The following is a 25,604-nucleotide window of genomic DNA, read 5'->3' as shown; positions in this document are numbered from 1 at the left end:
GAGCTAATGCTGTAGAATGTTTGTCTCATTGCCTACAGTTGTCATTCTGAGTGATGGAGCTAGAGCTCAGCTAGGGTTGGTAGATTTAAACCAGAATGTAAACACTTGACTCCCATCAGGCCCGCTGTTGGGACAACCAAAAGCTTTCTCCCTCTGAGGCCTCTCAGCTGAATACCTTTATTCCAGGACCCAGAGTAAAACATACAAATCTACAGATTACAAGAGACTACCAGCTAGTGAGAAAAACACCTGAGATAACGGGCTTTGATACGCTGCCTGCCTCTCTTCCTCCAGCCGCCATCCATCAATGGAAATGGAAGAGACAGAGAGGGCCAAAGCTGGGTTATTCTCGGTTTGTCACTGGAAACTAGATTTCACAGAACTGGCTGACCTTTGGTGAAGCAATTTTCTGCGCAGTATAGCCTGCTGCTGCCCTGCCAACTATGCAAACCACTGGAATGAGTGACGGGATTTAATTAGGGATGGCCATGTCTCACTAATAACCAAACATAACATATACCTGCACCCACATACATGTAATTGAAACAAATACAATTAATAGTCCTTCAACTCACATTTCATGTGCATCCATGCCACTTTTGTTTCACTGTTATCTCATCAGACATTCCAATTAAGCTCAGTGTTTTCTTTTTCTGAACTGGATTGCACCTAATATTCCTTAGATTCATACCTCATACTCCCCATCATTCTGAAAAGGTACTAAATAATGACAGCCAGAATGAAGAGAATAAAATATATCAATAACTAATAAATGCCCCCACTCTGGCCATCATAAATGATAGAAAACTTTCCAAGCTGCCTCTTAGTATTTTACACTTTTTTCTCACGCAATGCATTGGCTGGATTGTTTTCAAGGATATCCAAGGGATAAAGTCATTAGTCTAAGAACAAGTCACCTGGCGTTTAATGGCAAACACTGGAGCAAGTGGTGCTCTAGGGTTTGTTTTGACTTTAATGTATTATACTGTTGTCTGGCAATGTAGCCTTGTCTATATATTTTAAACAGATTTTACAAAGATTCACATAAGGCAACATTTCATGGAATATCTGTCTGTCCTGGTCCTAAAATATGGGATAAGAAATCCTCTCGATGTGCTAAATGAATGAATGAATGTTACATCTTAATATTTTCTGTGGTTTGCATGAAGCTTGTCCTCCTTAGAGAAGAGATTAAGATTTAAATATAATCTTAACTGACACACTTCCATTTAACACCGTCATTTAATGAATTGGTACTAATTGACAGGATTTGGGAACAACTAACAGTACTAGTATGTCTAATTCTGTTCGATTTGCATCAAATATGATGTAATCTAGATTAATGAACTAAAGATCAAATATAAATATGAGATGGATTAATAGATTATTTCTGATAAAAATAGACACTAGATGGAATATCTACACTATTTACAGACAGGACATAAAAATGACTTTTATTTTGTGAATTAACAAATTCAGAATGTTGTTATACAGCATATCGACATTGCTTAGTAACTGTTCACAAACAACTGCATTATAAAAAATAAAATTACATGTAACATAACATACTAGCCATTGCATTTATGGTGTTTTATTTCTGTACCTCTGAAGTATTGTTGTAACTCCAATTTGTGGGAATTTAAACATATAAAAAAAATGTCAAACAAGGAACAGTTGATTTCCATAGTGACTCATGTAGCTCTGAACATGGGGTGGAGTGGGATTAAACTGAAAAGTGTGAGTATAAAAACATGGTGCGTGTTTAATAACAAAGTGAAGGACCTAAAGCCATGCTGGTGTCAAACCAAACACACTGTTGAGATAACACTTCATTATGAGCAAAAGCATCACATTGTAAGTGATTATTGAGATCTGTGCAATTTACGGATTTCAGCACACGGGCAACATATCAGTGATGATAAATCTTTTGATATCGATAATGGTCAGAAAGTCTGAGTTTTATTGTTATTATGTAAAAAGGCAAAGTGAACATGGTGAAGCCCCCTTTTGTGTCTATGACACTACACATTTCCAGAAAGTTAGAATTTTACATGAATCCAAATGCATATCTCTTGAGATCATGACCAAAATGGCTGTTAACTGTAATTAGGTCAGTGTGATAGCAGCACAAGCATCTGTGTATCTGGACACTGGCACCTTATTAGCTACATAATTTAGTTGTTTCGTATTCCATGGAGTTCGGCTGTTTGGCAGAGAAAGCCTGCAAAGCTGCCTGTATTCGGACAACATCTGTCGTGGATAATTTGAGGCGGTGGCGCAGGAGACAGGAGAACAGGTCCAGGAGCTGAGGTCCGGGAGGGGACAGTCTGTTGACCCGGTCCCTGATCTCCAGCAGCTGCAGCAGGGCTGAGTCCTGCGATCCCTGAGTGTACGGGTAGTCCAGCTGCAGAATCAGATCCTGGATCGCTTCCGGGTCAAAATGCATACTATAGCCGAACACCTGGATGCTATTTATTTTCATATAGCCCAGGTTCTTACCGGGCTCCAGAAACTCGAAAGGTTCGTAGTACACCGAGCCGTTCTTTTGGGGCAACGGAGCCCTGATCCTGCTCCGCAGGTAGAAGTGGACAGTCTCAAAAAAAGTTTTCCACTTGTTACCCAAAGTCAATGTCCAGTTGTAACAGTCCAGGGGAATGTTTAGTTTAGTCCTCTCCCAATCAGGGTAGCTGTTTTGGTCTATGGGCATGCTCCAGCTCTCAGAGTGACTTCCCCCGAAGGGGTTGATGTAGACAGACAGCACTGGTTCCAGGGAGCTGTTCCTAGTTAGGCAGATCTGCAGGGTCATCCCCAGGAGCATGTGGACATGGTTTGACTTGTACTTGTTGCTCTTCAGTGTCAACAGCATCCTCTTCCTCCATGATGGGTCAAACCAGTTGTTGAGTCGGACGTCGTTGCTGACGAAGATCCCATGGATGCTAATACGGCTGTCTTTCTTCTGCAGCAGGTATCTCAGCTCCAGGTCCTGCAGGTCCGTCTCGAAGCCGATGTAGTGGTCCGTTGAGTCTGGGACCTCATTGCGGCAGACCCCCTGGCTGAGCATGTACCCGGGGTTGCAGCTGGCACAGCGGGAGCGGTTGTCATAGGAGCAGGAGGCGCAGAAAGAGCCCTCGCCCACAGTGCAGGGGATGACACCCTGGCAGGATGGATGGTCGTAGGGGCAAGAGCAGCTCCTTGTCTCCTCCAGGTAGGAACCTATGTAGTTGTTCTCACTGCAGTACATGATGGACAGGATGTAGTTCAGCCAGTAGCTGAAGGACCTGCAAAACACACTCAAACACAAATACGGATCACTTTCCAGACAGTATATTATTATTTTATTTTTGGGGAAATGCACTGAGTATACACTGTATAGTGCACTTTGCAGTTCTGGGAATACTATCTGCACTATGATATCAGGTTCACTAGAATAACCACATATTCCCCAATAAATAATTGCTTCTCCCATAGGTTCATGTCATCCTATAGCTGTATTTTGCTGAAGAAATAACAATATATAAATTATCCCCCTGCAGTATTTATGTCTGGACATGTCAGTGGGTTGTCAAAGAGTGTTAACTTCATATGTACGCAAGCAGGGTGTCACAGTATTTTCCCAACCCCACGAGACATAAAAAAATGATAAATGCAGTATCTATGTAGGTACAGTACCAGTCAAAAGTTTGTAGAAAATAGGATGTATGCAATTGTCATGCCCCTTTAAAAAAAATGCAGGATTAAGGGCAGAGAGAACCTTTGGTTTCCTGAGGAACTTAGTAAAATCATAAGGGAAGGAAATGCAATGTGGGCTAAAGCAAGAGGGACTGGTTCGGCGGATGATTGGATGGCTTTTAAACGTCTTTGAAATATGGGTGTGGCTATGATCCGAAAATCGAAAGCAGACCACTACCTGAAATCTACTTCAGATAATTTCAATAATCCATCCACATTTTGGCAAGTAGTGAAAGGTTTGTAGTGCAAAAAGATACAAAGCTTCCCAAACAATTTTTGGTAGACACACAGATTGTAACTGAGAACCTCCATTCTGAAAAACTTAAATCAGCAATTTCTAGATGCAGGCAGTTTATTTGAAAAGGTCAAAGGTATAATTGAGCCCCTTTTAAATGTACCTGACACCCCTGTGCACTCCTTCACCAGGTTCTCCTTTTCATCCTTCTCTGTTTCAGAAGTGTGTAAAGCCCTGAAAAAATGTTATAGAAAAAAAAAACCCTTGGCCCTGATGATCTAGACGCCCGTTTCCTACACCTAGCTGCAGACATCATTGCTCCCCCTTAACATGTATTTCTAACCTTACACTTGACGTTAAGGAAATCCCCAAGTTATGGAATCTACTTTTGTACTGCCTCTACTGAAAGGTGCCGATCCTTTGTTATTGACCCATATCAAAATTGTCAGTACTGTCAAAGGTACTGGAGTCCTTAGTTAGTAGGCAGCAGAAAACAACATCTTAAATGGAATGCAATCAGGCTTTAGGTCTGGCCACAGCACTGTTTCAGCAACATTGAATGTTTTAAATGACATCCACTGTGCTCTTGACAAGAAGTTACATTGTGTGTCTGTCTTTATTGATTGTCAAAGGCATTTGACACCGTGGACCATGCTGTGTTAGTGCAAAGGATAAAATGTTGTGGAATTACAGGTCATGTTCTAGATTGGTTTATAATTACCAATCAAATCGTACACAATGTGTAATGGTGGATGGTTGTGCTCAGGTGTTCCGTAAGGTTCTATTTTGGGCCCACTGTTATTCATTTTGTATATCAACAACATTGGGGGTCATATTGAAACAGCGGATGTTAATTTTTATGCAGATGATACTGTTCTTTATTCAAGTGTTAGTAGTTTATCTTTAGCTTTTGAAAATGCCCAAAAGCATTTAACGTCATACAACAGAATCTGTGTGATTTGAAGCTGGTTCTGAATTTGGGTAAAACAAAACGCATGGTATTTTCAAATGCCAGGCATGTTACTAATCATGTCATTGCTACATTGGCTGGACATACTATAGAGCAAGTCAAAGTGTACAAATAATTGGGTGTGTGGGTTGATGACAAGCTGAGCTTCATTGTTTATGTGGAGAACTTGATAAGGAAGCTCAAGCTGAGAATAGGTTTTTATTACTGGCATGAGGCTTGTTTTTCTTTGGAGGCCAGGAAGGAGCTGGTACGATGTACATTACTGGCGGTATCAGATATTAGTGATGTTATATATACAGTTCAAATCAGAAGTTTACATACACCTTAGTTAAATACATTTAAAATCAGTTTTCACAATTCCTGACATTTAATCCTAGTAAAAATTCCCTGTCTTAGAATCAGTTAGGATCACCACTTTATTTTAAGAATGTGAAATGTCAGAATAATACTAGAGAGAATTCTTTATTTCAGCTTTTATTTCTTTCATCACATTCCCAGTGAGTCAGAAGTTTACATACACTCAATTAGTATTTGGTAGCATTGCCTTTAAATTGTTTAACATGGATCAAACGTTTCGGGTAGTCTTCCACAAGCTTCCCACAATAAGTTGGGTGAATTTTGACCCATTCCTCCTGACAGAGCTGGTGTAACTGAGTCAGGTTTGTAGGCCTCCTTGCTCGCACAAGCTTTTTCAGTTTCGCCCACAAACTGTCTATAGGATTGAGGTCAGGGCTTTGTGATAGCCACTCCAATACCTTGACTTTGTTGTCCTTAAGCCATTTTGCCACAACTTTGGAAGTATGCTTTGGGTCATTGTCCATTTGGAAGACCCATTTGTAACCAAGCTTTAACTTCCTGACTGATGTCTTGAGATGTTGCTTCAATATATTCACATAATTTTCCTTTCTCATGATTACATCTATTTTGTGAAGTGCACCAGTCCCTCCTACAGCTAAGCACCCCACAAGATGATGCTGCCACCCCCATGCTTCACGGTTGGGATGGTGTTCTTCGGCTTGCAAGCCTCCCCCTTTTTCCTCCTAACATAACGATGGTCATTATGGCCAAACAGTTCTATTTTTGTTTCATCAGACCAGAGGACATTTCTACAAAAAATACCATCTTTGTCCCCATGTGCAGTTGAAAACCGTAGTCTGGCTTTTTAATGGCGGTTTTGGAGCAGTGGCTTCTTCCTTGCTGAGTGGCCTTTCAACTTATGTTGATATAGGACTCGTTTTACTGTGGATATAGATACTTTTGTACCAGTTTCCTCCAGCATCTTCACAAGCTCCTTTGCTGTTGTTCTGGGATTGATTTGCACTTTCGCACCAAAGTACGTTCATCTCTAGGAGACTGAGCGCTTCTCCTTCCTGAGCGGTTTGACGGTTGCGTGGTACCATGGTGTTTATACTTGCGTACTATTTTTTGTACAGATGAACGTGGTACCTTCAGGCATTTGGAAATTGCTCCCAAGGATGAACCAGACTTGTGGGGGGCTACAATTGTTTTTCTGAGATATTGGCTTCTTTCTTTTGATGTCAAGCAAAGAGGCACTGAGTTTGAAGGTAGGCCTTGAAATACATCCACAGGTACACCTCCAATTGACTCAAATTATGTCCGTTTTTCTATCAGAAGCTCCTAAAGTCATGACATAATTTTGGGGAATTTTCCAAGCTGTTTAAAGGCACAGTCAACTAAGTGTATGTAAACTTCTGACCCACTGGAATTGTGATACAGTGAATTAGTTAAATAATCTGTCTGTAAACAATTGTTGGAAAAATGACTTGTGTCATGCAAAGTAGATGTCCTAACCGACTCTCCAAAACTATAGTTGATTAACAAGAAATTTGTGGAGTGGTTGAAAAATGAGTTTTAATGACTCCAACCTAAGTGTATGTAAACTGCTGACTTCAACTGTAATTGTTGTACTGTATGTGTGTCTGTAGTTTTGTTTAATATTGTGTTAGTGTATGTAAGTTGTTTTGTCTGAAATGTTGTTCCCCCAGCTGCTATTGGACCAGGTCTCTCTTAAAATATCAGAACAGGTGTATATTTACTGAGATCATGTGACAATTAGTTCACCTGTGTGCAATCTATGTGACTTCTGAAGGTAATTGGTTGCACCAGATCTTATTTAGGGGCTTCATAGCAAAGGGGGTGAATACATATGCACACACTACTTTTCAGTTTTACATTTTTTAGAATCTTGTGAAACAAGCTATTTTTTTTTATTTCACTTCACCAATTTTGATTTTATTCTGTCTGTCCATTACATGAAATCCAAATAAAAATAAATTTAAATTACTGGTTGTAATGCAACAAAATAGGAAAATGCCAAGAGGGATGAATACTTTTGCAAGGCACTGTAATTATGTAGTAACCAAAAAAGTGTTAACCAAATCAAAATATATTTTAAATTTGAGATTCTTCAAAGTAGCCACCCTTTACCTTGATGACAGCTTTGCACTCTTGGCATTCTTTCAACCAGCTTCATGAGGTAGTCACCTGGAATGCATTTCAATTAACAAGTGTACCTTTGTTAAAAGTTCATTTGTGGAATTATTTTCCTTCTTAATGTGTTTGAGCCAGTCAGTTGTGTTGTGACAAGGTAGGGGTGGTATACAGAAGCTAACTCAAATAAGAGAAATGAGCCAATCAGCTAATATCCCTATTTGGTAAAATACCAAGTCCATATTATGGCAAGAACAGCTCTAATAAGCAAAGAGAAACGATAGTCCATCATTACTTTGAAACTTTCAGTTTTGATGTCTTCACTATTATTCGACAATGTAGAAAATAGTAAAAATAAAGAAAAACCCTTGAATGTGTCTAAACGTTTGACTGGTACTGCATATGTGCACACAGCAATAGTGTATGATGAATTGAGGACAACTCATGAAAATATACTAGAGTGGAAAAGCATAAAATAAAAAATATATATATTTTAAAAGGTCAGCTTCATATATCCCCATTGAGACCGTGTCTGTGCCTCAACCTAGGTTGGGCAAAACTAAACATGGCGCTGTTCGCCTTAGCAATCTCACTAGAATAAAGACCTCCTCCATTCCTGCCATTATTGAAAGAGATCGTGATATCTCACATCTCAAAATAGGGCTACTTAATGTTAGATCCCTCACTTCCAAGGCAGTTATAGTCAATGAACTAATCACTGATCATAATCTTGATGTAATTGGCCTGACTGAAACATGGCTTAAGCCTGATGAATTTACTGTGTTAAATGAGGCCACACCTCAACCAGGAGGCCTCATTTACACTAGTGACCATATCTCCAGCGCATCCCGCAAAGGCGGAGGTGTTGCTAACATTTACGATAGCAAATTTCAATAAAAAAAAATAAAAAAAACGTTTTCGTCTTTTGAGCTTCTAGTCATGAAATGTATGCAGCCTACTCAATCACTTTTTATAGCTAGAGTTTACAGGCCTCCTATACAGCATTCCTCACTGAGTTCCCTGAATTCCTATCAGACCTTGTAGTCATAACAGATAATATTCCGATTTTTGGTGACTTTAATATTCACATGGAATAGTCCACAGACCCACTCCAAAAAGCTTTCGGAGCCATCATCGACTCAGTGGGTTTTGTCCAACATGTCTCCGGACCTACTCACTGCCACAGTCATACTCTGGACCTAGTTTCGTCCCATGGAATAAATGTTGTGGATCTTAATGTTTTTTTCTCATAATCCTGGACTATCAGACCACCATTTTATTACATTTGCAATCGCAACAAATAATCTGCTCAGACCCCAACCAAGGAGCATCAAAGGTCGTGCTATAAATTCTCAGACAACCCAAAGATTCCTTGATGCCCTTCCAGACTCCCTCTGCCTACCCAAGGACGTCAGAGGACAAAAATCAGTTAACCACCTAACTGAGGAACTCAATTTAACCTTGTGCAATACCCTAGATGCAGTTGCACTCCTAAAAACTAAAAACATTTGTCATAAGAAACTAGCTCCCTAGTATACAGAAAATACCGGAACTCTGAAGCAAGCTTCCAGAAAATTGGAACGGAAATGGTGCCACACCAAACTGGAAGTCTTCCGACTAGCTTGGAAAGACAGTACCGTGCAGTATCGAAGAGCCCTCACTGCTGCTCGATCATCCTATTTTTCCAACTTAATTGAGGAAAATAAGAACAATCCGAAATGTATTTTTGATACTGTCGCAAAGCTAACTAAAAAGCAGCATTCCCCAAGAGAGGATGAGTCTGCACAACTCTGCCAGGACCTAGGATCAAGGGAGACACTAAAGTGTTTTAGTACTATATCTCTTGACACAATGATGAAAATAATCATGGCCTCTAAACCTTCAAGCTGCTTACTGGACCCTATTCCAACTAAACTACTGAAAGAGCTGCTTCCTGTGCTTGGCCCTCCTATGTTGAACATAATAAACGGCTCTCTATCCACCGGATGTGTACCAAACTCACTAAAAGTGGCAGTAATAAAGCCTCTCTTGAAAAAGCCAAACCTTGACCCAGAAAATATTAAAAAACTAAATCGGCCTATATCGAATCTCCCATTCCTCTCAAAAATGTTTGAAAAAGCTATTGCGCAGCAAACAGACAAACAATGTATACGAAATGCTTCAGTCTGGTTTTAGACACCATCATAGCACTGAGACTGTACTTGTGAAGGTGGTAAATTACCTTTTAATGGCATCAGACCGAGGCTCTGCATCTGTCCTCGTGCTCCATGACCTTAGTGCTGCTTTTGATACCATCGATCACCACATTCTTTTGGAGAGATTGGAAACCCAAATTGGTCTACATGGACAAGTTCTGGCCTGGTTTAGATCTTATCTGTCGGAAAGATATCAGTTTGTCCCTGTGAATGGTTTGTCCTCTGACAAATCAACTGTAAATGTCGGTGTTCCTCAAGGTTCCGTTTTAAGACCTCTAGAAGCCTGTGTTTCAGACATATGGAAGTGGATGGCTGCAAACGTTCTACTTTTAAACTCGGACAAAACAGAGATGCTTGTTCTAGGTCCGAAGAAACAAAGAGATATTCTGTTGAATCTGACAATGAATCTTGATGGTTGTACAGTCGTCTCAAATAAAACTGTGAAGGACCTCGGCATTACTCTGGACCCTGAGATCTCTTTTGACGAACATATCAAGACTGTTTCAAGGACAGCTTCTTTCCATTTACGTAACGTTGCAAAAATCAGAAATTTTCTCTCCAAAAATGCAGAAAAATGTATTCATGCTTTTGTTACTTCTAGGTTAGACTACTGCAATGCTCTACTTTCCAGCTACCAGGATAAAGCACTAAATAAACTTCAGTTAGTGCTAAATACGGCTGCTAGAATCCTGACTAGAACCAAAAAATGTGATCATATTACTCCAGTGCTAGCCTCCCTACACTGGCGTCCTGTTAAGTCAAGGGGTGATTTCAAGGTTTTACTGCTAACCGACAAAGCATTACATGGGCTTGCTCCTACCTATCTTTCCGATTTGGTTCTGCCGTACATACCTACACGTATGCTATGGTCACAAGACGCAGACCTCCTAATTGTCCCTAGAATTTCTAAGCAAACAGCTGGAGGTAGGGCTTTCTCCTATAGAGCTCCATTTTTATTAAATGGTCTGCCTACCCATGTGAGAGACGCAGACTCGGTCTCAACCTTTAAGTCTTTATTCAGTAGGTCCTATGATTGAGTGTAATCTGGCCCAGGAGTGTGAAGGTGAACGGAAAGGCACTGGAGCAACGAACCACCCTTGCTGTCTCTGCCTGACCGGTTCCCCTCTCTCCACTGGGATTCTCTGCCTCTAACCCTATTACAAGGGCTGAGTCACTGGTGTACTGGTGCTCTTCCATGCCGTCCCTAGGAGGGGTGCGTCACTTGAGTGGGTTGAGTCACTGACGTGGTCTTCCTGTCTGGGTTGGCACCCCCCCTTGGGTTGTGCCGTGGCGAGATCTTTGTGGGCTATACTCGGCCTTGTCTCAGGATGGTAAGTTGGTGGTTGGAGATATCCCTCTAGTTGTGTGGGGGCTGTGCTTTGGCAAAGTGGGTGGGTTTATATCCTGCCTGTTTGGCCCTGTCCGGGGGTATCATCGGATGGGGCCACAGTGTCTCCTGACCCCTCCTGTCACAGCCTCCAGTATTTATACTGCAGTAGTTTATGTGTCGGGGGGCCAGGGTCAGTCTGTTATATCTGGAGTATTTCTCCTGTCTTATCCGGTGTCCTGTGTGAATTCAAGTATGCTCTCTCTAATTCTCTCTCGGAGGAGGACCTGAGTCCTGGGACCATGCCTCAGCACTACCTGGCATGATGACTTCTTGTTGTTCCCAGTCCACCTGGCCGTGCTGCTGCTCCAGTTTCAACTGTTCTGCCTGCGGCTATGGAACCCTGACCTGTTCACTGTGATTACTATTATTTGACCATGCTGGTCATTTATGAACATTTGAACATCTTGGCCATGTTCTGTTATAATCTCCACCCGGCCCAGCCACAAGAAGACTGGCCACCCCTCATAGCCTGGTTCCTCTCTAGGTTTCTTCCTAGGTTTTGGCTTTTCTAGGGAGTTTTTCCTAGCCACCGTGCTTCTACACCTGCATCGCTTGCTGTTTGGGGTTTTAGGCTGGGTTTCTGTACAGCACTTTGATATATCAGCTAATGTAAGAAGGGCTATATAAATACATTTGATATATGAAAACCCTATTATAGATGCCATAAGACATTTTGCCATGTACATTAATCAAATGAAATTATAGCTGCAGAAACATTTCTATCGAAGAGAAATGTTTTATTTTTATTCGATTCGATTTTTTTCCTACTTGGCCTGGTGTTGTCACCCACATAGGTAGTGTTGCCAAGAGAGATGAGGTGAGAGAGGAGGTGGGTGGCAACTGAAGAACTGTTACATGTAGCTGTCGGTCTGTCAGCGCTTTACACAAACACCTAATGCCAGAGACCGGGGATGTTACTTTGTCTCTGCTCTGTCACACAATTCTCTGTGACTAACTGGATTTACTTTATAAATTGCCTCCATGAAACAATAGGGGGAAAACAACAATAGGTTGAGAAGAAAAGCTAGAATGGAAATGGAAGGGGCAGGAAGCAGCTTGTATTGTTATACTGAAAACCATTCAGACAAATCTGTCAGACTTGAACAAGATCACTTCTGTGTTACAGCCACAATAGCAGTAGTACTAGGAGACCTAGTTTTCTGTGGCAGTATTTTCACAGCTTATGAGAATCAAATGGCCATGCCACGACCATTTTATTTATTTCTAGAGTATCAATCTAACTACCGTTTTCTCTTCATGTATGAAGAAAATACATTCTCCATAAACTAGGACAAGTAAACAGGACACACCATTAAAATAAAGGCTTTCACAATATATCTAATGTATAAAATAGTTTCCTATTTATTAATCAGTTCTCTGACTGTTAACGAAGGAATATGTGCTGATTTTGCCAAGTGAAACCATTTCTAAAACACATTTAGAAGAAAATGAAGAGAAAAAAAACGCGAGCACAGCAGTTTTACCCGACAAGCGAGTTGGTGAAATTGGAGCAGCTATCCAATGTTCTGATTGATTGCCTTTGAACTATTTTGAACATAAGAAACAGAAAACACCAGTGCAGAACTGTCAAAGCAATATGCAAAGTACTGTACATAATTTATCTCCCCTCACCTATTAACAGTGTGTACGTCTGAACATGAACATGGGGACCTGAGGCAGCCATTTCCGACTGGGACATTCACAATACACCAGAGTGTATTCAGGCACAAAGGGGATACTCAAGTGGATTTCTTAGATAGCATACAATCTTATCCAGAGCAACTTTCAGGAGCAATTAGGCTTAAGTGCCTTGCTCAAGGGCACATCGGCAGATTTTTCACATATGGAACAATTGTCCTTTATTTTATTTATTTTTTACAAATAATACACACCTCTCCTACTCTGGAGGGTGGGATGAACTTAAATTAATCTCGGTCCTTCGCGATTTCATATTTTTCCCCCAGTTAAAATCCTTGTCATTGCACTTTTTGTAAATATAGAAAATAATAAATAAATAAAAAACATATAATACTAATAGTTAGCATAGACTGATGGATTTAGAACCATAAAAGACTATACCCGAGATCCCACTACAGACAATACATAATATACAACTAGTCATACATGATACAGTATATACACAATCATACTTTTTTGTTCACATCCTCAAGCTCACAAATACTTCTCCTCTTAGCTGTGTAGAGAGTTTATTTATGTTATTCACACATAGTTTGTGTGTAGGCCTACACCTGTAGGTGCCTGACCTTGAATATCTACAGTCACTCAATAGCCAGACATGTGGATCTCATTACATGTAATGTGAAAGGCTGCCACACCTTTTACTTTTTTCAGTAGCGCCTTGGGTGGTGAACCTAATTTTCTCTAATTTAAGGAGAGATAAAACGTCTCTCACCCATCGCGAATGGGAAGTTGGGGAAGCAGATTTCTATTAAAAAAGGATGAGTCAGCGGGCTAACAGAGATGTGAATGTGAATACTATCGTGTCTGATAGATTATTTGTGACATTGTTCCCTGGGGTTATTCCAAATATGACGGTGTATGGGTTGCGGTCAATTGGTCGAACGCAGACGCTGCATAAAGTGTTGAAAATGGGGAACAAAAAAGGGGATAAAGACAGACAATCCCAAAACATATGATGTCATTGTGGGAGCCCAATAGCACTTAATAGATATAGGGTCCAATTCTGGGCTCATTTATTACATCCTAAATTTTGAAATATTGCCACATGTCTTCTGGTATCTCTGCCCCAATAAATTATTTCCAGGATGTCTAAAAATCACAAATTTGGACTCATCAGACCAAAGGACAGATTTCCACCGTCTAATGTCCATTGCTTGTGTTTCTTGGCCCAAGCAAGTCTCTTCTTATTATTGGTGGTTTCTTTGCAGCAATTCGACTATGAAGGCCTGATTCACGCAGTCTCCTCTGAACAGTTGATGTATCTGTTACTTGAACTCTGTGAAGCATATATTTGGGCTGCAATTTCTGAGGCTAGTAACTTATCCTCTGCAGCAAAGGTAACTCTGGGTCTTCCTTTTCTGTGGTACGGCCCTCATAAGAGTCAGTTTCATCATAGCGCTTGCTGGTTTCTGCGAATGCACTTGAAGAAACTTTAAAAGTGCTTGACATTTTCGAGATTGACTGACCTTCACGTAATGATGGACTGTTCTTCCTCTTTGCATTTTGATGCTGAAAGACAAATTCAAGATACAAATATTTTAGAATTATTAGATGAGGCTTACCCAGTTGAGATGGTTTGGGATGAGTTGGACCGCAGAGTGAAGGAAATGCGGCCAAGTGCTCAGCATATGTGGGAACTCCTTCAAGACTGTTGGAAAAGCATTCCAGGTGAAGCTGGTTGAGAGGATGCCAAGTGTGAGCAAAGATGTCACTAAGGAAAATGGTGGCTACTTTAAAGAATCTCAAATATATTTTAATTTAACACTTTGTTGGTTATTACATGATTCCATATGTGACCTGATTCAGGAAACTAGGCATATGTCGTGGGTCACTACTTCACAGGAGAGCCGTTTGAATGTAAACTTTTTTTTTAATCAAAATAGTTTTGTTGGCAGAAATGCCTTATCGAACATGTGAACTTCATGTGCGTTAATAACAAACTTGTCTGCCAAATCTAAATACGAATAAGGTTGTTAAATTACGAGCCTAGTTGGTTTAGCCAAAGAAAAAGACAGCATCCTTCCCGCTAGCCATGATTAGCTGAGATAATGAGTGGGCTGGACATGCCGCAAGATGAGTTTGGATTGGTCTGCCATACAGCACGCTTCTGTCTATTTGAGCTGGTCAGTATGTCTACGTAATCATATCTAACGTGCCTTTTTTATGTATTGTGTATTAAAACTGCATAAGTCCACTTTCTGGAGGACTGAGTTTTGAAATCAGTGGAATTCAAGTATGATGCCTAAGGAGATGAAGAAAACACCTTTCTTACATCTGCAAACGAAGGGCAACCATGGCATCCGACAGGAGACGCGTCCAACCATGAATGATGTATGTGGGTAAGACAGTCTAGCTAGCTACATTTTCAGATATTACATGTTTATAATTTTGACAGAAAGAGCAATTTGCTTGGCTAGCTATAGCCTAATGTTAGCTAGCTAACATTAAACCTGGTTGGTTAGCTACCTGCAGATTCATGCAGGGTAGTAACATCATGAGTTGTCATTATGGTTCATTGTTTACCTAGCTAGCTAGCTAATGTTAGCTGGCTGGCTCGCTAGCTAACGTTACATGTATGACATTATTCGTAGCTATGCAAATGGTTCTGAGATAACTATAGCCTAATGTTAGCTAGCACACATTGAACCTGGTTGGATAGCTACCTGCAGATTCATGCAGGGCAGTAAAGTAATGAGTTGGGATTATGCTTCAATGTTTAGCTAGCTAGCTACATGTCTTAAAAAAAGACTTCACTATGCAAATAACCATTTCCAGTGCGTTTGTAAATTCAGTCTGGCCATCTACTCCGATTTCAGAGCACTCTCATCTGAGTGTGCTAGAGAGCGCAGAATAACTGATGAATTTACGAACGCTCAACACCCGTTGAATATGGCCGGTGTTAGTAAACGTTGGCAAAAAAACCCGACATTAAATTGTTGCCAGCAGCACTGTGTGACGACCTTCCCACTCTGTCTGACGAATTCTTTCTCTTTGCTCTTGTTTTCCTTAATAGGATGTTGGTGGGCGGAGCCGGCAGGGTCATCAGTGAATTGGGACACACCTGGGCTCGGGTGCGTCCTGGGATAAATACTCTCTCCCTGCAGACACTGATAGATTTAGGTTGTGGCATTTTTGTGGCCGTTTTGGTTGTTTACTTTGGCACCTTTCAACACCCCTCATTATCACATTTATGTACGCAAACACTCACTTACGCTACTGACTACACACGTCATTGTTAAATGATATTTAGTTTACTTTAGTTAATAAGGAATAAAATGTAATTATTTCCATGTCTCCCTTTTTGTTACAAACTTTGAGCCGGTTCGTGACAAGAGTTTCAGTCACCAACGATAAAATGAAAACAGCCTAACCAGTTCTTCTAGCGCGAGTAAAATGGTCAGAGTGTGGTGTTCTCTCATTATGTGTCTGGAAGTAGCTAGCCAACGTTAGCCAGTTAGCTTGGGTGCTTGACTGCCGTTGTGAGGTCAGACAGTTTGGCTCAACCCTACTCATCCGCCAGAGCGTCCGGTGTGTGCTCTGACTATACGAACGGACAATCTGACAGCACATTTGCAGTCACCAACACTCTGGAAAACATAACAGCCTAACCAGCTCTGCTAGGGTGAGTAATGTTCATTGAGCTGTTCTCGCTCACTTAGATGTCTGGAAGTAGCTAGCAACCTAGCTTGGGTGCTTGACTGCTATTGTTAGTACATTCAAAAGTGAGTTTACAAGTTTATCAACTTTTAAAGCAAAATGTATTTCCCATTGTTTCATCAATTGCAGTGTATGGTATACCATTGTGTAGCTCTGAGTCTCTACTTTTATCCAATGTAAAAAAACAAAATTTCAAATTTTGTAACATAACGAATTTGAGCAGTTCGGTCACATTTATTATTTTGATGTGTTCACTATTATTCTACAATGTAGAAAATAGCAAAACAAAGAAAAACCCTTGAATTAGTACATTGGTTCTTTCTTTAAAAGTTATGAGTTTATGCCGCGACCGTTAGTGGTAGATGGTGGCATTCTGTCATTGCACCACACAACTCAAAGGGGGAGTGAGAACGCTGTTCTATCGGTATTCCAAACTGTGGCAATTAATGGTGACGTTTTCAGTCAGTCTCTCTCCTCTGGCACTAGAGTCCTGCATCAGGCAACAACAAAAACTGTCGGTGGTCATGGAGTTAAGAGAGAACTTGTGTAAATACAATGGGGGAATGTCACTTGACATGTGGACTGAAGATTTTGAAAAATAGGCACGGTGGGCTTTTGGTTTCTCTCCCTCTAAAAAAAATAATAAATAATTCTAAATAACAAACTGGCTTTATTTAAAATGATTAAGAATGCCTCACCCCATGTTCAAGAATGGCATTTTTCCCTTTATTCATATCATCTCCAATATTGTTATTTTTTAAACAAGCCATAGAAAGTTGGTTGCAGTTTGAGTAAAAAAATGCATTAAAAAAAGTAAGGAACTTGTCTGTCGGCCCTGCATTAAATACCAAAATTGGTTAAAGAAAATTGTGATAAATAAAAATATATAGCAGTTTCATTTAAGAACCAAAACATTGATATCTGTGCCATATAGATTGCAAAATAGTTGGGAAGAGATTTTCGATGTACCGATTCCATGGCACAGGCTTTATGAATTGACACGCAATTTTCCACTTATAACCTACTGCAGGCTTAAAACTTATGGGTTTAACCCTCCTGTTGTGTTCGTTTCATGTTAATTAATTCTGTGTTCCCAGTCCTAAATGACCGCTCCATTATAGCTGATTATAAATCCATAATAATACATATCACCTAATGTTGTTTTAGATATTTTTTTAACTTTAGAAGTTTTGAACTTCTATTTGCTATTTATGGGCTGTAGGCCTCATTGACCTGAGCTCATACAACTAGTTTTGAGTAAAAAAAGCACAATGTATGGACTATAACACATTCTCAGGTGAAACATATTGTGCTATTTATCACAGACTACTTTGTGTCAAAGTTTAACAAGGACTTTTGTTTTGAAACCATTTAATTAAAAAAAATATATTGACAAGATTATGTCATCAACCCGGGCTATCTCGTTGGCCCTGGGGTCACCCTGATAACATTTTCAGCCAACCTCTTCTCTCAGGTGGGGATGAAGACCAGGACAAATTCCCATTCTTTGACGGGAATGTAACAACCTCAGCAGGGCCCTCTTCCTCATCACTGGATTGTTCCACATCGGTTGTCTCTTGGTCTAGATCCTCTAGATCATATTCTGTGTTGTCTTCAACTTCTGACACTTCCTCCTCTAATGCATCTTCACTGTCAGTTTCCTGGCCTCTCTCCTCCTCACCAATGTCATGATCAAAGATATGATCAAGAGCCTCACATACACTATATCGTTTGGTCATTGTGCTGCCATAAAATGAATTGTGAGCAAGGCCTCAAAAAAGCTTTATATACCAGAGCTGCGAGAAAAGTTCTATATTTTATTGAAACAATGTTGCGATTGTTTGTGAGAATGTTAACAAGTGTGGTTCCTGTGGGGGAAAGATTCTATTGGGGAAAGGTTCCTGTGGGAGTTGCCATGGAAGCCAAGAAGGGGAGTGAGGTCTGTGTGTGTGCTCAAACACACATGCATGTGAGGGTCTGGGAGGGGATGCCAACAGGTGTGGTTCCCGTGGGGGAAAGATTCTATTGGGTAAAGATTCCCGTGGGGTTTGCCATGGAAGCCAAGAAGGGGAGTGAAGTGTGATTTGCCGTAACAAAAAATGATCTGCTCATGTTGTGTGTTCAGTTATTTGTGACAAAGAAGAATGTAAACAAGCATTATGTGCATTTTTTTTTTAGATGCTGTGTTTTTATTTACAGTACTGATGGACAGCTGGAGGCATTTTGAAAACATGTTTAAACACTTTTTTCACAAGTGTACTGTAGGAGGTGTAGCCCATCATGCAAACAATGTTTACAAGATGGGCTATTAGCAGGACAATAGACTCTTCATACATATGATTTATTTACTAAATTATAATTCAGTAGCCCGGCTACTGTAGGTATGAAAATCCCCCAAACTTGCAATGTATTGTATGTTTATTTCAACTACATTTTAGTTACACTTCCCCCCAGCTCAATGACCACGGGTAAAACCTTGCGGAGATGATCAATGTATTTGTTGCATTATTGTATTGTCAATTTCTCAAGTAAATACATCTTGATGGCCTTCACCAGTTCATCTTTGTTTGTAGGCTTGGAAGACTTACAGATTAATGTTTTCAGTTGATGCCAAACAAGTTTGATCAGGTTTAAAAATCAGAAGACCTACATGTAGAGATTAAAAAATAATTTTAGATATACTGTAGGTGACATGAGTCTCACTAGTGTTGAGACTAGTCAGTTCACCCTGACATTTCCATTGCTCTTCTGACAACAGCACTTAATGAACTGCTCACCAGGCACAGCAAAGGCTGTCTAGACCGTTATGCTGTTCCGCTATTCCAAGGATGTGTAACCAAAGAGATACAACGAGTGGACACAGAATACCAACTAGGATGGATCCAGAGGCAAATGTGGCTTACCAGTGAACCTCCGGGTGTTCATTAATACTGTGTCTCAGAAGTTTCTGTCCATGACTGATGCAACCCGAAAAAGCATTAAAGACCGAGTTAATGAGTTAGAGGTCACCAAGAAAGTCTGGACATTGCCTGCTCTCCCTTAGGTAAGGAATTGGGCACTTTCCCATGTTTACTACAGTATGTACTTGTCAGACTGCACAGTAGCCTAATAAACAAACATTTTGAAATATATATATTTTTTTACCATTGTAGATGCTGGGTTTTTGGTTGATGGCCAATATTAAAAACTGTCAAATGCTTCTGTGAATTCAATCGCTTTATTGTTTAGTTATTTAATGCTCCTTTCTTTTCTCTGTGCTGGAGTTCTTTTAATAATAAAGTAGGCTAATGAAAGCAACAAATTGTTGCTTACTTGAACACCCAAAGTCATCCAATTGTTATAGTAGGATTTGAAGCAATAGCCTACCCGCGTGTGGTCAACCATTTTCAGCTCAGTTTCATGCTGCTTATAAGACTAAGGGGATTGGTCTTGATAAATCAATGTTTGGACTATTTTGCTCTTCACTCGCTGTCACTTAGTAGCCAGTCACTGCTTCCCCCCACGTTAACAAAACTTGTCTTTTTCTTACGTCAACAGTGAAGAGGCGACTCCGGGATGCTGGCCTTCTAGGCAGAGTTGCAAAGAAAAAGCCATCGCAGACTGGCCAATAAAAATAAAAGATTAAGATGGGCAAAAGAACAGACACTGGACAGAGGAACTCTGCCTAGAAGGCCAGCATCCCAGAGTCGCCTCTTCACTGTTGACGTTGAGACTGGTGTTTTGCGGATACTATTTAATGAAGCTTCCAGATGAGGACATGAGGCGTCTGTGTCTCAAACTAGACATTCTAATATACTTGTTTTCTTGATCAGTTGTGCACTGGGGCCTCCCACTCCTCTTTCTATTCTGGTTAGAACCAGTTTTGCGCTTTTCTGTGAAGGGAGTAGTACACAGCGTTGTACGAGATCTTCAGTTTCTTGGCAATTTCTCTCATGGAATAGCCTTCATTTCTCAAAACAAGAATAGCCTGACAAGTTTCAGAAGAAAGTTATTTGTTTCTGGCCATTTTGAGCCTGTAATCAAACCCACAAATGCTGATGCTCCAGATACTCTACTAGTCTAAAGGCCAGTTTTAATGCTTCTTTAAAATCAGGACAACAGTTTTCAGCTGTGCTAACATAATTGCAAAAGTTTTTTTAATGATCAATTAGTATTTTAAAATGATAAACTTGGATTAGTTAACACAACATGCCATTGTAACACAGGAGTGATGGTTGCTGATAATGGGCCTCTGTACGCCTAGGTAGATATTCCATTACAAATCAGACATTTCCAGCTCCAATAGTCATTTACAACATTAACAATGTCTACACTGTATTTCTCATCAATTTGATGTTATTTTAATGGACCAAAAATGTGCTTTTTTTTTCAAAAACAAGGACATTTCTAAGTGACTCCAAACTTTTGAACGGTAGTGTATACCATATATTTATTTGAAAATACTGTCTTTAAAATATTTCCAACTATATGTATTTGAAGTAATTGTAAATACATGCCAATACTTTACAAATTGTATTTTGAAAAACATTCCAATATTCTTCTATTTCTTTCAAATAAAGGTCATCTTAATACTTGTTTTCAAATGTATTGAAAAGTAATTGAAATACCTGAAATAGTATTTGAAACCAGGTCGTTGTGTGTGTGTGTGTGTGTGTGTGTGTGTGTGTGTGTGTGTGTGTGTGTATATATATATATATATATATAGGTCAGCCATCTCACTGAGTGCTATGGAAATGTGAAATCAGAGAGGTGGTACCAACTACAGGGATCCTAGGACACGAACTATCTCCCTCTCCCACACACACACACCGCATAGCTTATACTGTACAATCTATGCACTTTTACAAGTTGAAGATATTATTTCACAACTACTGTGCTCTTTGTGTTTAATCTAATTTGACACTGATCCCTCTGAATGTTCAACGTGCACAAGGTGGAATCAGCAACAGAAGAATAGTTTTCCATTTTCAGATCAGGAGGAAAGATCCTTTTGCTTGCAAAGACTTCAAAGGTTTGGACAAATACTCATTCAAGGATTTTTCTTTACTTTACTATTTTCTACATTGTAGAATAATAGTGAAGACATCAAAACTATGAAATAACACATATGGAATCATGTAGTAAGCAAAAAGTGTTTTTGCCTTGATGACAGCTTTGCACACTTGTTATTCTCTCAACCAGCTTCACCTGGGATGCTTTTCCAACAGTCTTGAAGGAGTTCCCACATATGCTGGGCACTTGATGGCTGCTTTTCCTTCACTCCGCAGTCCAAGACATCCCAAACCATCTCAATTGGGTTGAGGTCGGGGGATTGTGGAGGCCAGGCCATCTGATGCAGCACTCCATTACTCTCCTTCTTGGTCAAATAGCCCTTACACAGCCTGGGGTTGTGTTGGGTCATTGTCCTGTTGAAAAACAAATGATTGTCCCACTAAGCTCAATCCAGAAGGGATGGCGTATCGCTGCAGAATGCTGTGGTAGCCATTCTGGTTAACTGTAACTTCAATTCTAAATAAATCACCAACAGTGTCACCAGCAAAGCACCACCACAACATCTGAGGTCTGAGGACCCATGCCAAATCTCGTCTCCTGATGGGCAATAGGTTTTGTCGTGCCCTCTTCACAACTGTCTTGGTGTGCTTGGACCATGTTAGTTTGTGGGTGATGTGGACACCATGAAACTTGAAGCTCTCAACCTGCTCCAATGCAGCCTCGTCGATGAGAATGGGGGTGTGCTCGGTCCTCTTTTTCCTGTTGTCCACAATCATCTCCTTTGTCTTGATCACGTTGAGGGAGAGGTTGTTGTCCTGGCACCACATGGGGACTGAGCACACACCCCTGAGGGGCCACTGTGTTGAGGATCAGCGTGGCGGATGTGTTGTTACCTGCCCTTACCACCTGGGGGCGGCCCGTCAGGTAGTCCAGGATCCAGTTGCGGAGGGAGGTGTTTAGTCCCAGGGTCCTTAGCTTATTGATGAGCTTTGAGGGCACTATGGTGTTGAACACTGAGCTGTAGTCAATGAATAGCATTTTCACATTGGTGTTCCTTTTGGCCAGGTGGGAGAGGGCAGAGTGGAGTGCAATAGAGATTGTATCATTTGTGGATCTAATGTCCATAGCTCGTGTTTCTTGGCCCTAGCAAGTCTCTTATTATTTGTGTCCTTTAGTAGTGGTTTCTTTGCAGCAATCGACCATGAATGCCTGATTCACGCAGTCTCTGAACAGTTAATGTTGAGATGTGCCTGTTACTTGAACTCTGAACCGTTCATTTGGGCTGCAATCTGAGGTGCAGTTAACTCTAATGCACTTATCCTCTGCAGCAGAGGTAACTCTGTGTCTTCCTTTCCTGTGGCGGTCCTCATGAGAGCTAGTTTCATCATAACGTTTGATGGTTTTTGCGACTGTCAGGGATTTCTTCGTCGTTTGACGATATAGCGAAATCATCGTCGGAAAAAGATGACCAATATGCAGCAGAGTTGATATAGTTCATTTTGAACATTTAATAAACTCAAAGTGAACATACAAAAATAACAAAACAAACTCACGAATTACTGACAGTCCTGTTAGGCTCACACATGCTAAACATGAAACAATCTCCCACAAATACACAGACAAACACACCCAACTAATATAGGACTTCCAATCAAAGGCAACACCAAACAGCTGCCTTCAATTGGAAGTCCACCCCAATTAACTCAACATAGAAATAGATTACCTAGACTAAACATAGAATTACATAAACAAGGAACAGTGCCCAAAAACCCCGGAATACATAAATCAAATGCCCTTTTTAGAAAAACCACCACCCCTAACCACATAAAACAAATACCCTCTGCCACGTCCTGACCAAACTACAATACCAATTAACCCTTATACTGGCCAGGACATGACAGCGACTGCACTGTCAGAATTGAAATGTATTTATAAAGCACTTCTAACATGAGCTGATGTCAAAGTGCTGTACAGAATCCCAGCCTAAAACCCCAAACAGCAAGCAATGCAGGAGTAGAACCTTTCAAAGTTCTTGAAATATTCCGTAAGGACTGACCTTCATATCGTAAAGTAATGATGGACTGTCATTTCTCTTTGCTTATTTGAACGGTTCTTTCCATAATATGGACTTGGTATTTTACAAAATAAGGGTATCTTCTGTACACCAACCCTACCTTGTCACAACACAACTGGCTCAAATGTATTAAGGAAAGAAATTTCACAAATTAACTTTTAACAAGGCATACCTGTTAATTGAAATGCATTCCAAGTGACCACCTCATGAAGCTGGTTGAGAGAACACCAAGAGTGTGCAAAGCTGTCATCACGGCAAAGGGTTGCTACTTTGAAGTGCAAATATATTTGGATTTGTTTAACACTTTTTTGGTTACTACATGATAACAAATGTGTTATTTCATAGTTTGTCTTCACTAAAAATCCTGGAGTGAGTAGGTGTGTCAACTTTTTGACTGGTACTGTATAATTTAGCTACTCTACCTGCTACATTCATGATGAGAAAACTAACTAGTTAGCTAGCCAAGTTACTAGTTAGCTAGCTAAGTTAGTTAGCTAGAAAGCTTATATTAACCAGTAATACAAAAATATGCCTAAACCTTTTAAAACTTTAGCTGTCACCTTGATGCTTGATAGGCGGTAAAAATAATCTAATTCTTTATTTATTTAACTAGCTAGATGACCAATTAGCTTTTATTCCTCTATGAAGCTAGCTAGCCCTACTGGCTGCTGGCTAAATTAACCAACGTTCTTGATTCGAGTTACTAAGACAGACAAAACAACTCAAATTAGCTACTCAATTTAGCGTTAACTTCTTTGAAGTATTTTCTGAACAGCTTCTCAAGTCTTTGTTTCTCCAGTTGTCAACCATACACCATTTACACACTCATTCACCAACAGCATACTACCCTGCATCCCAGTGCTGGCTTGTTTCTGAAGTTAAGCAGGGTTGGTCCTGGTCAGTCCCTGGATGGGAGACCAGATGGTCTAAAAACAAATCATATCCCAATACCCCAGGACACTGCCCTGTGTAGGGTGCCGTCTTTCGGCTGGGATGTTAAACGGGTGTCTTGACTCTGAGGCCATTAAAGATCCCATTGCACTTATTGTAAGAATAGGGGTGTTAACCCTGGTGTCCTGGCTAAATTCCCAATCTGGCCCTCATACCATCACGGCCATCTAATCATCCCCAGCTTACAATTGGCTCATTCATCCCCTGAAACTATTCCCCAGGTCGTTGCTGTAAATGACAATGTGTTCTCAGTCAACTTACCTGGTAAAATAATGGTAAAATAAAAAAATTAAATGTGGCACCCAGATTCAAAAATGACAGTTGGAACTCTGAAAATAAGTGATTCTTGTTGCTAGGCTACCAGTTACACTGCTTTTTAGCTTGCGGATTGCGGGGGCCTTTAAAAGTATAGCTTGTGTCTGAAAGAATTATATGGATTTAATATTTGTCAAATTGAGCATATCCTCAACTCAAATAAGCATCAGAAATGGTCCTTATTGAGCATATCAAGATCCTGATATGGACCTCAGTCAAGAGCCTATGCATTGTATGTCCCGAGAAAATATACTATGTAGGCCTACAGTAAGTATGTGTCATTATATACAGAAATCCAGAGGGAATCCAAAAGTGATGTGTCTGAAAGAAAAATATGGGTTTAATATGTCAAATTATTGAGTATGTGGTAAAAACTCAGTAATGCCTCTGAAATCCTCTATTTTCAGCATATCCAAATTTGCATATGGACAGCCAAGAGAAGCATATCTGTAATCAATAGTTTCATATCTTGAATGTGCTGAGAAAACACAGATATGCAATGTATACAGTCAGTATTTGTCATCATGAGAGAAAATAGGATGTCACATTTCAGGATATTGAATGAGTCCATATCCAGCCATAGGAAATGTCAATGTGTGATATTCAGAGTAATCCCAATAGCATACGTCTAAAAGGCACATCTGGATTCTGAAATTCTCAGGACATAGTGCATATCCCAAAATATGCATTGGAAATGGTCATGTAAAAATATCCCCTGATTATGGACCCTTTTTGCCCAGTGCTTGTGTCTCCCCTGTTCGGTTTGCTCCATGTTTGTTTTTACACCCTACCGTAAGTTGGTGGGGGTTTTCTTTTCCTTTAATTTGTCTATCAGGGGAATCTAGTGGGCATCCATGGTGGGTGTTAAGACCCTACTCGATTTCGCTTGGCCAGCACCCCCATGGTTGCCTTTCAGAACCCATTTTAAAACCCCACCTGTTTTC

General features: G+C 40.3%; 1 protein-coding gene across 1 annotated transcript in view; it reads right to left on the bottom strand.

Annotated features, from left to right (window-relative positions):
• Positions 1-1,425: 1,425 nt before the first annotated feature.
• LOC115192351 (BMP/retinoic acid-inducible neural-specific protein 3) overlaps positions 1,426-25,604 on the bottom strand; it is a 107,173-nt gene continuing 82,994 nt past the window's right edge. The window contains exon 8 of the mRNA XM_029750747.1: positions 1,426-3,278. Within this exon, the coding sequence (XP_029606607.1) occupies positions 2,162-3,278 (1,117 nt within the window). The 3' untranslated portion in view covers positions 1,426-2,161. The remainder of the gene's footprint in view (positions 3,279-25,604) is intronic.

Source organism: Salmo trutta, chromosome 4 (genome assembly GCF_901001165.1).
Source record: "Salmo trutta chromosome 4, fSalTru1.1, whole genome shotgun sequence".
Classification (NCBI taxonomy): Eukaryota; Metazoa; Chordata; class Actinopteri; order Salmoniformes; family Salmonidae; genus Salmo; species Salmo trutta.
Note: the sequence above shows the minus strand (reverse complement) of the source record. Positions and strands in the feature narration are given on the sequence as shown.